General features: G+C 38.8%; 1 protein-coding gene across 1 annotated transcript in view; it reads right to left on the bottom strand.

The window, feature by feature from the left end:
* Positions 1-16122, bottom strand: part of COL5A2 (collagen type V alpha 2 chain) — a 281575-nt gene that overhangs the window by 89716 nt on the left and 175737 nt on the right. Inside the window, exons 19-31 of the mRNA XM_073558191.1 lie at positions 14340-14438; positions 14116-14160; positions 13938-14036; positions 12291-12344; positions 12058-12165; positions 9945-9998; positions 9527-9625; positions 8497-8550; positions 7557-7655; positions 7418-7471; positions 7274-7327; positions 7133-7186; positions 4197-4250 (exon numbers count right to left, since the gene is read on the bottom strand). Coding sequence (XP_073414292.1) covers positions 4197-4250; positions 7133-7186; positions 7274-7327; positions 7418-7471; positions 7557-7655; positions 8497-8550; positions 9527-9625; positions 9945-9998; positions 12058-12165; positions 12291-12344; positions 13938-14036; positions 14116-14160; positions 14340-14438 — 927 coding nt within the window. The remainder of the gene's footprint in view (positions 1-4196; positions 4251-7132; positions 7187-7273; positions 7328-7417; positions 7472-7556; positions 7656-8496; positions 8551-9526; positions 9626-9944; positions 9999-12057; positions 12166-12290; positions 12345-13937; positions 14037-14115; positions 14161-14339; positions 14439-16122) is intronic.

Here is a 16122-nt window from a genome sequence, read left to right as displayed (position 1 = left end):
TGCCTTAAAACATTCTTTCTCTCTCATTATTCTGGCATTTGGCAAATAGTAATAATTATGGTAATCCTAATTGACCTAAAACAGGAAAGGTTTATTCTGGTTTCATGTCAGATATTGAAAAAATATGCATATGTGTCTTTTTATATAGTGTATGTAAACTTCTAGTTTTAATTGTTTAATTGTGTATATATATATATATATATATATATATATATATATATATATATAGTGCCTTGCGAAAGTATTTGGCCTCTTGGAACTTTTCAACCCTTTCCCATATATATCAAACAAAGATACCAAATGTAAATTTTTGGTGAAGAATCACTAACAAGTGGGACACGATTGTGAAGTTGAATGAAATTTATTGGTTATTTTAAATTTTTTGCGGAAATTCAAAAACTGAAAAGTGGGGCGTGCAATATTATTCGGCTGTAACTTAATAATTTGTTGCACCACCTTTTGCTGCGATTACAGCTGCAAGTTGCTTGGGGTATGTCTCTATCAGATTTGTACATCGAGAGACTGAAATTCTTGCCCATTCTTCCTTGGCAAACAGCTCAAGCTCAGTGAGGTGGGATGGAGATCGTTTGTGAACAGCAGTTTTCAGCTCTTTTCACAGATTCTCGATTGGATTCAGGTCTGGACTTTGACTTGGCCATTCTAACACCAGGATACATTTATTTGTGAACCATTCCATTGTGGATTTAGCTTTGTTTGGGATCATTGTCTTGTTGGAAGACAAATCTCCGTCCCAGTCTTAGGTCTTTTGCAGACTCCAACAGGTTTTCTTCAAGAATTTGGCTCCATCCATCTTCCCATCAATTTTAACCAGCTACCCTGTCCCTGCTGAAGAAAAGCAGGCCCAAACCATGATGCTGTCACCACCATGCTTGACAGCGGGGATGGTGTGTTCAGGGTGATGAGCTGTGTTGCCTTTATGCCAAACATATCATTTGGCATTGTTGCCAAAAAGTTCGATTTTGGTTTCATCTGACCAGAGAACCTTCTTCCACATATTTGATGTGTCTCCCAGGTGGCTTGTTGCAAATTTTAAACAACACTTTTTATGGATATCTTTGAGAAATGGCTTTCTTCTCGCCATTCTTCTATAAAGGCCAGATTTTTGCAGTGTATGACTGATTGTTGTCCTATGGACAGACTGTCCCACCTCAGCTGTAGATCTCTGCAATTCATCCAGAGCGATCATGGGTCTCTTGTCTGCATCTCTGATTAGTCTTCTCCTTGTTTGAGATGAAAGTTTAGCGAGACAGCAGGGTCTTGGTAGATTTGCAGTGGTATGATACTCCTTCCATTTCAATATGATCGCTTGCACAGTGCTCCTTGGGATGTTTAAAGTTTTGGAAATCGTTTTGTATCCAACTCTGGCTTTAAACTTCTCCACAACAGTAACACGGACCTGCCTGTTGTGTTCCTTGGTCTTCATGATGCTCTCTGTGCATCAAACAGAACCCTGAGACTATCACAGAGCAGGTGCATTTATATGGAGACTTGATTACACACAGGTGGATTATATTTACCATCATTAGTCATTTAGGACAACATTGGATCATTCATAGATCCACAATGAACTTCTGGAGTGAGTTTGCTGCACTGAAAGTAAAGGCGCCGAATAATATTGCACGCCCCACTTTTCAGTTTTGAATTTCCACAAAAATTTAAAATAACCAATAAATTTCGTTCAACTTCACAATTGTGTCCCACTTATTGTTGATTCTTCACCAAAATTTTACATATGGTATCTTCCTGTTTGAAGCATGATATGTGGGAAAAGGTTGAAAAGTTCCAGGTGGCTGAATACTTTCACAAGGCACTGTATATATATATATATATATATATATATATATATATATATATATTTACATATATAGTGCCTTGCAAAAGTATTATATATATATATATGTATATATATATATATATATAAGTTTGTATGTTCTCCCTGTGTTTGTGTGGGTTTCCTCCAGGTACTCCGGTTTCCTCCCACACTTCAAAGACATACTGATAGAGATTCTATATTGTGAGCCCCAATGGGGACAGAGCCAATAATATTTATAAAGCACTGTGTAATTAATAGCGCTATATAAATGAGTAAAATAAATAAATACAAATAAATAAATATACAAAGTGAAGGAAATAATTATTTGATCCCTTGCTGATTTTGTAAGTTTGCCCACTGACAAAGACATGAACAGTCTATAATTTTAAGGGTAGGTTAATTTTAACATTGAGAGATAAAATATCAAAAATAAAATCCAGAAAATCACATTGAATAAATTATATAAATTTATTGGCATTTTGCAGTGAGAAATAAGCATTTGATCCCCTACCAACCATTAAAGGGCATGTCACACTAAGAGATATCGCTAGCAATATCGCTATAACTAGTGACGTTATAGCGATATTGCTAGCGATATCTCTGTGTCTGATACTTACCTACGACCGGCTCCCCCGCTGGTTATCGCTGATCGCGCGAGAACGTTCAGGACTGTTTCTCGTCGTCAGCTTCCTGCGGCGCTTCCTGCTGTGAGGATGAGCGACGCGTGGAGCCGGGCGGGAGGACGCAGGATCGCCTGGTGTGACAGGTAAGTAGCGATCCCCATCCCCTGCGATGTCGCTGGTGAGATCTGCCTGTGTGGCAGCTCACTAGCGACCACTTAGCGATGTACCAGCGATCCTGACCACGTCATATCGCTGGTCGGGATCGCTGGTACATCGCTAAGTGTGACAGTACCTTAAGAGTCCTTGCTCCTACAGACCAGTTAGACTCTCCTAATCAACTCGTTATCTGCATTAAACACATCTGTCTTAAATAGTCACCATTATAAAAGACTCCTGTCCACAGACTCAATTAGTCAGACTCTAACCTCCACAACATGGGCAAGACAAAAGAGCTTTATAAGGATGTCAGGGACAAGATCATAGACCTGCACAAACCTGGAATGGGCTACAAAACCATAAGTAAGACACTGGGTGAGAAGGAGACAACCGTTGGTGCAATGGTAAGAAAATGGAAGAAATACAAAATGACTGTCAATTGAAATCGATCTGGGGCACCATGCAAAATCTCACCTCATGGGGTATCCTTGGTCATGATGAAGGTGAGAGATCAGCCTAAAACTACATGTGAGGAACTTGTTAATGATCTTAAGGCAGCTGGGACCACAGTCACCAAGAAAACCATTGGTAACACATTACGCCGTAAAGGTTTAAAATCCTGTAGTGTCCGCAAGGTCCCCCTGCTCAAGAAGGCACATGTGCAGGCCATCTGAAGTTTGCCAATGAACACCTGGATGATTCTGTGAGTGATTGGGAGGAGGTGCTGTGGTCAGATGAGTCAAAAATTGAGCTCTTTGGCATTAACCTAACTCGCCATGTTTGGAGGAAGAGAAATGCTTCCTATGACCCAAAGAACACCATCCCCACTGTCAAGCATGGAGGTGGAAACATTATGTTTTGGGGGTGTTTCTCTGCTAAGGGCACAGGACTACTTCAGTGCATCAATGGGGGAATGGATGGAGCCATGTACCGTAAAATCCTGAGAGACAACCTCCTTCCATCTGCCAGGACATTAAAAATGGGTTATGGCTGGGTCTTCCAGGAAGACAATGATCCAAAACATACAGTCAATGCAACAAAGGAGTGACTCAAAAAGAAGCACATTAAGGTCATGAAGAGGCCTAGCCAGTATCCAGACCTTAATCCCATAGAAAACTTATGGAGGAAGTTGAAGCTCTGAGTAGCCAAGCGACAGCCTCAAAATCTTAATGATTTAGAGATGATCTGCAAAGAGGAGTGGACCAAAATTCCTCCTGACATGTGCACAAACCTCATCACCAACTACAAAAAACGTCTGACTGCTATGCTTGCCAACAAGGGTTTTGCCACCAAGTATTAAGTCTTGTTTGCCAAAGGGATCAAATACTTATTTATCACTGCAAAATGCAAATAAATTTATATACAATGTGATTTTGTGGATTTTATTTTTGATATTCCATGTCTCAATGTTAAAATTAACCTACCCTTAAAAAACTAACAAAATCAGCAAAGGATCAAATAATTGTTTCATTCACTGTATATAGTATACATTGTACATAACTTCTCACTTTTCATATTTCAGTTATGCACATATTGAACGTTTTAATTAACCAATCATATTTCATATGGAAGTAATGACTTACCTCATCTCCTGGCTTCCCTGTTTCTCCAGGAGGTCCAGGTGGTCCTGGTAAACCCTGTGAAGTACAGAGAGCACATTTTGATATACTATTTGTTTATTGTGATTTTATGATTTTCCTAGGCGATTGCATAGATAAATTAACTTAAAAGATTTACATTCATTTTAATTTGTATTTCATAAATCAATAGCACACATGAAAATAAGAAAATTTGTAATATTTCTTATCAGAGAAATCTGCTTCCTTCTTCACCAGGACTTCTCTTTTGTTTTTAAAATTCTCAATTCATGGGTACAATCTGTATTCGATGAGGACAGATTTTTACATTACTAACACAGGAGATGACTTTTCACGTGCTGCGCCAATTCTTTGGAATGCACTACCCAGGTTAATACGATTAATCCCCACAGTTTTAAGTGTGCCCTAAAAACGCATTTGTTCAGACTGGCCTATCGCCTCAACGCATTACCCTAAATATCCCTGTGTGGCTCATTCAAAATTTTTTACCATAACCAGGTTCCTCGCATCATGTTCTCACATGCTTTATGCATTTAATAGCCCTCTGTGTCTGTACTGTTACATATTTAGACTGTTAACTGGTTCATGCAGCAACAGGAACACCCGATTCTTACACTATGGCTGGTCCGAACAACGAAAGCAATTGTTACCATCCATCGTTCATGTCTCCCCTTTTTCCTCATACATTGTAAGCTTGTAAGCAGGACCCTCATTCCTCTTGGTATCTGTTTTGATCTATGTGTTTATTGGTATGCTGTAATGTCTATTGTCTGTAGAAGTCCCCTCTTTAATGTAAAGTGCTGCATTATATGTTGGTGCTATAGAAATAAAATTATTATTATTATTATTATTTTATTATTATTATGACAGATGCTACTAATATGATTCTATGTAGATGGGATGTGGAAGGCATGGGGGGAGGTAGAAGAAGAGTCTCTCCCCTCATCCCTTTTAAATAAAATCTTGTCAGTAGCAGCTGCCATCTCCTATCTCAGTAATGTAACAATCTGTCTTCACTGAATACAGAGTTTAAACATGAATTGAGAAATTTGAAAACTGATTGGTTCAGGAGGAGAAAGTAGCAAATTTATCTGTAAATATATATTACAAAAGTTTCTTATTTTCATTTATACTATTGATTTATGAAATAAAAATTAAAACGACGGTTATTCTTCATGATGTCCACACACCTTAGCTGGCACTCAGCCAAATGCTCAATTGGCCAACAATTACCATATCTGTTCTGACTCTACAGTACACAAGCATCTTCAGCTGGGCGCACCTATGCTTTCAAGAAAGAGGTGTCTAAGGGTACCATTACACATAGCGATGCACCAGTGATCCCGACAACGATATGGATCGCTGGTGCATCGCTAAGTGGTCACTAGTGAGCTACCACACAGGCAGATTTCACCAGCAACATCGCAAGGGTCGGGGGTCGCTACTTACTTGTTAGATGAGGCGATCCTGACGTCCTCCCGCCCACGTCCACGCGTCGCTCGTCGGCGCCAGCAGGAATGATCCAGGACCTTCTCGCGCAACCGGCGATAGCCAGCGGGGGAGCCGGTCGGAGGTAAGTATCACATGTAGCGATATCGCTAGCAATATCGCTGCTACGTCACAAAATCGGTGACTTTCCAGCGATATTGCTAGCGATATCGCAGTGTGTAACGGGGGATTAAGTGGCTTTCAGACAACCCATACACTGGCTGATCTCCCGAAGAGATAAAAATAGCAATACAATTTAACACGCCCTATCCTTTTTCCTCTCTAAGAATCATATTTCAATGGTGCAGTGGTTTCAAATGGTGATAATGTAATATGAATGGAGGAAATTTTATAACGCTTTTCTTAATTAATTTTTATGTCAAATTACTTAATATAATAATAGCTCAACGGGTGCGGTTGTTACCAAAAGCATTGGCTATAGAACTTTGAATAGTGGTCAAAGATTAATACCACTACAGCAACGAGTACCATGTTGTTTGTTAAAATTAAATACTACAGTAATACAACAGCACTTTAGTTTTAATACTCCAGACATTATAATAAAATAGGAGTTTGAGACATGAGCTGGGTCCAATACTAAGTCAATTTAGATGTCCCCTGTCACTGTCACAGGCTAATAGTGAGTGGGTGACACCACTATGTAACCAATCTCTATGTGCTGAGACAAATCAGTGAACCTCCACTAACTCTTCCACCCAATCACAAATTGTTATTCACTTCTGCATAATTCCCACAGGGCAACCGTATGACATTTGGAAAATATAATACATGGGTCCTATTATTTGGAATTAAATAGGAGTATCTGACTGCTGCGGTCACCAGGGTGAGCTACAAGACAGATTTTGCTGACGTAAAGTATGGAATGACACATGGAGTATTCGTGAATAGGACAGGGTCTCCGTGTAGTGTAGTCATGGTTTAGTTACTGTAAACAACACTGTTATGGGTTGGGTGTAAACAGGTGAAGGAACTACAATTCTGGCTAATGTACTTACATATGTGAGAATTTATGGAATAGTTATGTGAATGAAAAGGAAACCATACACCATGTGCAGTTTAAAGAGGTTGTCCAGATTTAATAGAAAAGTCTGCAGTCACTTAGTGTTACTGCCGAATCATAACAGTGTTAACCGGATTTCCCTGTATTCTCTGAGTGTTTGGCCCCATGCTGACTACACGCCTCTGCTAAGACATTGAGAAGTGGAGAAAAGCCCAGCTGATACGTGACCTCCTATGTGCACAAGAATACAGAATTGTAACAGGGTGCACATCACACACTGTCATGATTCAGTAGTCTGCAAACGCATAGAATGACTGCTGACTATTCATCTTAGACTGGACAATCCCTTTAAGTCATTACATGCGAACTACATCAGATTACACAAAATCTAATATAGAATTTTGAAACATACCTGAAATCCAGTAGGGCCGGGAGGACCTTGTTCACCTCTTTCACCAGCTGGGCCCTAAATTAATGAAAAACAGGTTTAAAAAAATAAATATATTTATATGCATAATCCTTACTAAACATTGATACATTTTGTTTTTCTTACTGGTGGGCCAGCAGGACCAGAAGGACCAACTTCACCATCTTTTCCTGGAGCTCCCTGATTAAGATAAGAAAAATTGTAACATTTTTGGAAATATACATTTGGTGACTAAAAAACAATACTGAAAGAAATGAGAGAGTAACATACTCTTTGTCCAGATGCTCCTGAACTGCCTTGCTCTCCAGGCTTTCCAGGATCTCCCTGTGGAATAATTTTTTTTAATTACTCTGAAAATGAAAAAAAAAAATTAAGGTTTTGAATTAAGAGAATCTGGTATAGCCCATACACTGTTGCCTTTTGGACCAGCAGGCCCCATAGTTCCAGTTTCACCACGTATTCCAATTGGACCAGGTGGACCAGTGCGACCATCTTCTCCAGGACCTCCCTGCAAGACAAAAAACATAGAATGAAAAACATTAGCAGTAAAATTAAATACAGAAAACAGCTTGAATGAATTGCTAAACTAAAACCAAGCTGAATATTTGATTTACAGAGAAATACAGAATGATCTATAATGAAAACTTTTATGCCATTTTAATTGAAAATGTAAGTTGTCTTTACACTTATATGTCGCTTTTGAAATTTGCAAGTAATATCCACAGCATATCTCCTTGTTCTTCCATGCAGCAATTACACCGTTGCAATCGTAACAATGGACTAAGGCTGAATGTCGAAACGTGGGAGGAGGTGTTGTTTCTCCTAGTGTGGGCAGTAAGTACTTGAGGGTGCTTTTAAATGTTTGAATTTAATGTGAAGTTTTAAAATATGGAAACAAAATTTGCCTGACCACATTTCACTTTTTTAAATGGATCTGATAATTATTTTAAAGTAGTTGATCAGGTCTACTGAGCCATTAGATTGAGACTCAAGCATGATGAATTTTGGACTGGTGTCTCGCTAGCTGTACCACTCAGAGTGCACTAGTGAGAAAGCTCACCTGCCCAACCCTGCTTAAATCTTAATCAATAAACAGAATTTTCTCTCCTAATAATTCATTACAGTAGTTAAAAACATAATGTTAACTATATGTAGATATATAATATGATATATTTTACCACTTGTCCTGGATTGCTTTCCAGATCTAGAATTACAATATTTGCATTCAGGCCCAAGGGCAATGTTCAGTGGAGTCAAGAGAATATGCCTAAATCTTATGCAACAAAATGTCTTTGATTTTTTCCTTCTTAAATATGCGTAGGTAAATAATATAATACAATATGCGTTACCACTGGTCCTGGTTTGCCTTCTGGACCTAGGACTCCAGGATTTCCAGTCAGACCCTAGAACAGAAGTAAGATGCATTAGTAATCTTCTCATACCTCCCTCGGGAGATATATTGCATGAACAGCATTTCCCACATGATACATGCTTTTCTTTACAAAGCAAATCCCTGGATTCTTCAATGACCAGTGGAAAATATGATGTGATGCTTATTTTCTATGTGGAAGATTGAATTTACGTGAAGCTGGGAATTTCTATAAAACAGTGTAAATCGACAAAAAATGTTACAATAGTCAAAACAACAGCAGCAATTGGGTTATAGACCTGCATTGCATTTTGCTGCAGGGTTTTATGGTAGAAAGTACCCAAACTGTTTATTGTATAGTGTTACAAGACAAAAATAGAGTATTTAATACTGCGTTGGTAACAAGCCTACCCAGAGGAACAGGAAGTTTAAAAATTATGAAAATTAAAAAGAAATTCAGGGGTAGAAAATCACACTAAGCACTGTATGGGGTTTGTAGGAGCTTAAGAAAAGGTGAGTGCTTGAGAGTAGACTTAAAGGAGGAAAAGGGAATAAGCTCCCATTCATCCATAGGTTAGAAAGTAAGAAGGAACTGTTCCTCCACCTGCTGGACCTTCGCACTAGTTGGTGTTGGGCACTAGTTGGTCTTGGCACTTGGTTTTCCTTTGGATACTTTCTCAGTGACAAACTGCATTGTTCAGAGATCTTTAAAATAAAAAGGCATTTGTCTAAAGATCCCCACCTTCACACACTAGGCGTCTTATAAGAAACTTACTCTCATATTGTGCAGGGATTTGATTATACAACTAAACAAATAATTCATTGTTTTCTACTGTGTTTCTCAAGGGACAATAACTGCGTAACATGGATCTGCCTTACGTTTCTAGACTACTAGGTATATCTTGCCTTACCTCTGTTAAACAAATCATATGAATAAAAAATAGAGACGTTTAATGGAAATGTAAATCAGAAAATCTTAGAAAGGCATTATATGTGCAGATCTGTCTTACTCTAGCGCCAGGAAGACCAGGCTCTCCTAGACGACCAGGGTCCCCAGTAGCTCCTTTAGGTCCGGAAACCCCAGCTATTCCTCGCTCTCCTTGAGCACCCTGTAAAGGTTTGTGTTAATATTTTAGAATACAGAAGTAGAACTAATAAAATATGTTGATTTAAAGAATACCTAATAAATAACTGAATAAACTGAAAGCAAATATTTACAATGGAAATATGAATGTAATACTTCTATGTTTTATATTCTTGGCATATAAGAATATATACTAGTATTATAAGGGCATTTTATGGATTGTGTGCTGTGTAAATAATGTTAGAGTGATGGTAATAGGTGAGTACTATATCTATTATAGGCGCCATTTATTTTGTACTTACGAGCACATTAGGTAATGAACAGATCAAAGCTAATATTGTTACCTTGGGGCCAGAAAGCCCATCTGATCCAGGAAACCCACGATTACCAGGGGCACCCTAATGATATAAATGATATATGTTAGTAACTATACATTTTGAACATAATGCATTATTTAGCTTTTCACATGTAGCCCCCTTTGTACTAAAAATTTACCATTACCTATTCAAAGACTGCATTGTGACAAAGCTTAATGTAGTACAAAACATCAAACATTACAGTTCATATATATGGTCTCGGAAGTCAGTGACCAATATACTGTAATCACTGAATCTGTTTACACAGGAAAATATTTTATTGTTATGTCAGTAGGACTGTTACAAGCCATCCCACCAAAAGTAATGGGCAAAATCCAAAATATTACTACAATTTATTTTCCTACAATTCCTCCACAAATTTTGAATTTCTAAAGCATTATTCATTGATTTAATTATTATTAAATTTGGGTACAACTACAGAGCTGCACATCATAAAGGATGATGAATGTGAAATGAATAGTGTTGAGCATTTCGATACTGCAAATATCGGGTATCGGCCGATATTCGCGGTATCGGAATTCCGATACTGAGTTCCGATACTTTTTGCATATCGAATACCGGAATCGGAAGTTCCCATAATGCAATGAGCCAGTTTGATTTTATTCAGCCAAGGAGGAATCCTAAGAAGTCTGGGCACATCCTGTTATGCATGTTAGGCACGTTAACTAATGGCATGGCTGTGATTGGCTGCGAGCAGACCACCCAACTGCTCCTCCCCCAAACACACGCTAACAGTGATCTATGGAAAGTGAAACTAGTGAGTGAGGAGGAAACGACCTGTTCTCATTTCAATGCCAGAACACCCCCCCGGACGTTTATCTTAGAAGCAAGAGATGATATCTTGGAAACCGTGCAGACTATCCACAGAAGGTAAATTACTTATTGTCAGCATTCTGCAGCCTAGATATGCACTGAGATTATGTGAAAAGCCCAGACAACCTGTTCTGTTATGTATTTCCGCCAAGTTGGATCGCCCGCCAGGGCTGGTGGGGTACTCGGTACCAGGCTCGTTGGTTTCAATGGGAGATGTCACGGTAGCTGTGACCCGGTCCGTGGCCCTGGTCGTCCATTGTAAAAGGGAAATGTTGAACGTGTGGATGATGATTAAAGTTTATGAGTGAATGATTTGTGATGCCACCTGTGGTGTTCAGCAATGAAGATGTTAAGCTGACGCTGCAGACAGATCCTCTGGGACAGATGGTGTGGTGCAGCTTTGATGTTGTGGCCCTCCACAGGTAGGGCTGTAGTCCCAGGTCAGTGTAGATGGAGAGGTAGTGAAGAGACGTAGATGGTGCAGTGCCAGGCACAGAGATGTAGCAATGCTGAGCGTGTTGGCGCAGGAATAACTGGAGGACACCAGGGCATGTAGTTCCAAAGCTTTACTCACAGTCTGCTGTGCATACAGGTGCCCGCATCCGTGCCGTGTCCTCCGGGTCAGGGGCTCAGTCAGCCTCCAAGCTAAATGAAGCACTCCATTCCAACACTCCACCAACATGTGCCTTTTCTGAACGTCTCCCTCTATTGCTACACAACCCCTTTAACATAGTCAATATCTTTGTAAGTCCGAACGTCTTAAAAAAAAAATTAATTCCTGCTATTCCATTTGATTGGGCTAAACCTCTATGCCTTTAATGTCTCCTCCACCTCCCCCAATACATTCTACATTATTCTTAGTTGTTTTCCTTCATGTAGAATTAACCACAAGGAAAGTAATGGTTTATTTTCTTTCCGATATTTGTGTCCCATTGACTTGCATTGGTTTCCGGTATCGGTATCGGCGATATCCGATATTTTTGGAGTATCGGTCCGATCCAATCCGATCCGATATTTCCCGATATCGGAAGGTATCGCTCAACACTAGAAATGAATTATTGAATTTCCATTAGAACTTAATATAACGTTTTCTATTTAATCTTAGTTTCTAATAAATACAAAAGGACCACAGGGTTTTCCTTATAAGAAGTTGTTGTCCCATCACATATACTGCCCGCATAAGCTATGAAAGTCTGTTCTTCAAAATCCTTTTACGGTTCAATTTGGACAATACAATCCATTATTTTATCAATAAAAACTGAATTACCCTTTCTCCGACTGGTCCTTGAGGACCGATTGATCCGGGGTCTCCACGGGGACCTCTTTTCCCCTCTTCACCTTGTGGACCTGTTGCACCTTGTGGACCATGTGGACCCTGTTTGAACACAGTTTTCTTTAGTTTTCTCTAATCATTTCTTGATTTATAAAGAGCTCTTCCCAATGGACCTCATATACAAGTTACAGGAATATAAGTAGATGTAAGTTCCTACAAATACTTACAGGTTCCCCTTTGGGTCCAGCTTCACCTTTAAAACCAGGGACACCTGGATCACCCTTTGAGTAATAACAAATTTGTATGAAGTGGTTTATTGCACAAACATATTTCTAACATTACCTAGCATATACAGTATTACAAAACCACTTCATAGTAAAATGATTATGCCATAGTATCATGTTCTATCAGTAAGTACTGTGCCTATTCCTTACCCCAGTTATTCACTGGAAGGCACTTTGCTGCCCATAGACGTGACAAGAAAATGAAAGACTGCCCGCTCCACATCCATAAGAAGTAAAATGTCAGTGGTCACATGATTTACTCACATGGCTGCTTCCCTAGCTTTCTCTGCTTTCTCCTATTCTGAGCAGACTATGGATACAACAAATTTGCACACACAGAGTGCAGAACCTCCTTTATCGGGGCATGACCAGTGCAAAGTATTATGATGAATGTTCTGAATTCTATAGACAGGCAGCCTATGAGGGTCTGCAAGCCCAAGCCAAGTGAAAGCCAGAATGTGCAAAGACCCATGTTGAAAACCTTCTTTTCAAGACTTGAATATAAATAGCTAAAGATGGAAAGAAGTTAATAAAGCTTGAAAAAACATACTGAGTCAGATACTTTCCTTATCACTTTTGAAATTTGGTGCATTTTGGTGCAAATACTGTTTTTATTTTTAGATGTATTTATCATGCATATTTAACTACAGAATTTTTAATATGGAGTCATAGCTTCAAAAGGAGGAAATAGCTTAGCTGGAAAGAGGTGAAATACAACAAATAAATTACAAATTTGAGGACATACAGGCTTTAGAGTGATACATTAATTATTAACAAATAAGAGAGAACCCCAAATAAACCCTCACTAGAAAGCCTAAAAATTAACGTTTATTACTATATTATTAAAATTAAAATAGTGTATAAAATAAAATGTCATTAATATGCCTAGACAAATTATTATTGTAATATAGCTCACTGTTATCTTTTGTACACATACGGTAGCACCCCAGGGTACTAGCCCCTATCTGGCAGAATAGGACATAGATTTAGCACAGTCTGCAGCCTCATCAGGAGATGGGACATAGGCTAGAATTCTAGGTATCTATTTTCTCTTGTATCCATTTTAAATGTTTTGATAGATCGAACTTTATAAGACACAACAATACCAAACATGTTGATCTTCTACATTTTTTTTAATTTCTTTATTTCTGAAGTGGGATAAGGTGAAGATTTAAACTTTCATATATTTATAACTTTTTTATATTTTTGCTTCAAGTTTTAGCACACCTAGGGAACTTGAACCTGAGATAGTTTGTACTATATCCTGCAATAGCACAATATTGTAGGAGTATTAAACATCAAGATGTCAGCCATGGGGGCCTTCAGCAGGCCCTGGCAGTAATAGTAACATCTTCCTTTGGCTTCCCATAATCATGTTGTGAGGAGTCAATGGAAGCACCAGCATGGTGTCATTTAAATACCAGTATCAGAGATTGGTGATTGATGATGGCATTTAAATGTTTTATCTACAGCGATCCTCGTCAGCTTGGCATGAAGCAGCCTCATCTGCAGAACCAACCTCATACTTTGAATAACCGATAATGGAAATGACTGATTACTATGGAAAACTATATTGTATGTCATATTTACCACTGAGCCTCTGATACCAGGAGCTCCAGTACTTCCTTGAGGTCCAGGAGACCCAGGTGGTCCTATAAGTCCAGGTGGACCTGCAACACCAGGACCTCCCTGGGAGAGAAAGTATAATGTTTGTCATAAAATGCACATATTACAAGGAAAATGTCATTGTTAGTTACATTTAACTTACAGTCGGTCCTTTAGCTCCACCAGTTCCATCAGTCCCTGGTGTACCCTAAAAGCAAAATTAAACAGATTTAACAGAGATAATTATTATCATCGTATTTAAAACTAATCTATATGGTAATATTTCATTGTGTTATTGCATTTGATTCTTTTTTTTTCTTCATTTTTTGAAGTTTTTTTATATTACGGTGCACTTTCACTTCCAAATTCCCATAAACACAAACATACCTGGATACCTTGAGATCCGGCATGTCCTTGAGAACCAGTTTCACCTCTTGGACCTTGAGGACCTTCAGGACCACGCGCACCAGTTGGTCCAGCTTCACCCTTGTTTAATGGAAAGTTGGAGAAATTAAAACATTCCATTAAACTCATAAATTGGTTGGCGTCATAGTTACATGATGTCACCTGTGTTTAAGTTGTGAGCAGGAACCATGCAACTTTCCAACAATATCTGCTTCTTTCACAATTGTATTTATGCTTGTTTGTTACAATAAAGCATTAACAAGCTAGCTGAGATCATTACAACCAAAAACATGAATTACAATAAACTACTGCTTTATTAGTTTATAAAGTCAAAGAAAAATCACCCACATGAGGGCTAACTGTACCAGACTTAAGGCCCCGTTACATGCGTCAATGTTCCAGTGATCCCACCAACGATCCGACGTGGATGGGATCGCTGGGACATAGTTAGCTGATTGCTGTTGAGCTGTCATATAGACAGACTCACCAGCGAGCAAGCTGGTTTCCAATGCAAACAGCGGGTATCTAAGAGCAGCGCGGCTCTTAGATACCCGCTGTTTACATTGGAAACCAGCTCCCAGCGTCGTTGATCGTTGGTCTCTTGCTGTCACACGCAGCGCTGCCCAGCGGGAGACCAACGATCAAAAGATGGCCCAGAATGTTCAAGCGCGATCAGCGATACCCGGCAGGGGGGCCGGTCGCTGATACATGTCACACATAGCGATATCGCTGGAGAGATCGCTGTGGCGTCACAAAATCAGCGATCTCACTGTGTGTGACGGAGCCTTTACCTCTTACATCTGGTCCTGTAATACAGTGTTTAATGTGGAGCATTATAGCTCTGCCCACAATACACATTGAATACACAGAATCCAATGGAGCAGTCATTTTATGTTTATTTTACAATTCACACCCATTTGTACAGCTGTAGTTCAATTCAAGCATCAATCTTATGCCATAGCTTTATGGTAAGGTAATAATATCCCTTTAAGTTTGGCATCATTGGGATCATAGATTTTTTTTAATAAATATGATTATTACAATGCGCATACAGCAATTATTGCATTTATTTGGCAAAAAAAGTAAAGAAGGCAGAATCTAATATGATATCTAATATCATATTACAAGCTGCAGCAAAGAAATAGTAGAGTAAAATGTCATGGCTGACGTTGTGATACTGGCTGGACAGTGTTTAAGTACAAGAATTACGCTATTGAACCCAGATGATGATTTGATGATTGGCTCTCACAATAAAGCCACTAAGTACTGGCATTTCTATTGTATACTGAAAGATGCATTAAAATGTGACAAAATGTACTAACTTCACAGAATAGAAAATCACTCGTATCACATTTAAAAAGATTTTTTTTGTTTGTTTGAGAGGTGAAAATGTGTCAAGTTTTTGGCACAAATTTCACCAACTACCCTTTTCATTTTGACTTGTATATACAGTAATATATCTGGCTTTGTAAATGTTGACCACTGAATTTTTTCATAATGTAATTAGATATTACGGTAATTAATTTGATGTCATTAATCTAAACGCGCCATTTGTTTACCGCATATATCAGTACATACAAACAAGATAGGATTGTTGTCTCTTCAGAAATGAGAATGACATGTTCTGTAAGAGCCATGAGCCACTGTGAAGGATACACGGTCTATCCCAAGACATCACAAACTCCATATAGTTTAGGAATTGTTTGAACTCTTGGATTAAATTTGTTACACAATCAACTCTAGATCAGTTCAGTTCATGTTTGCA

Source organism: Dendrobates tinctorius, unplaced genomic scaffold, assembly GCF_039654945.1.
Source record: "Dendrobates tinctorius isolate UK_male_01 unplaced genomic scaffold, ASM3965494v1 ptg000254l, whole genome shotgun sequence".
In the NCBI taxonomy this organism is placed as follows: domain Eukaryota; kingdom Metazoa; phylum Chordata; class Amphibia; order Anura; family Dendrobatidae; genus Dendrobates; species Dendrobates tinctorius.
This window is presented reverse-complemented; position numbering and strand designations above follow the sequence as displayed.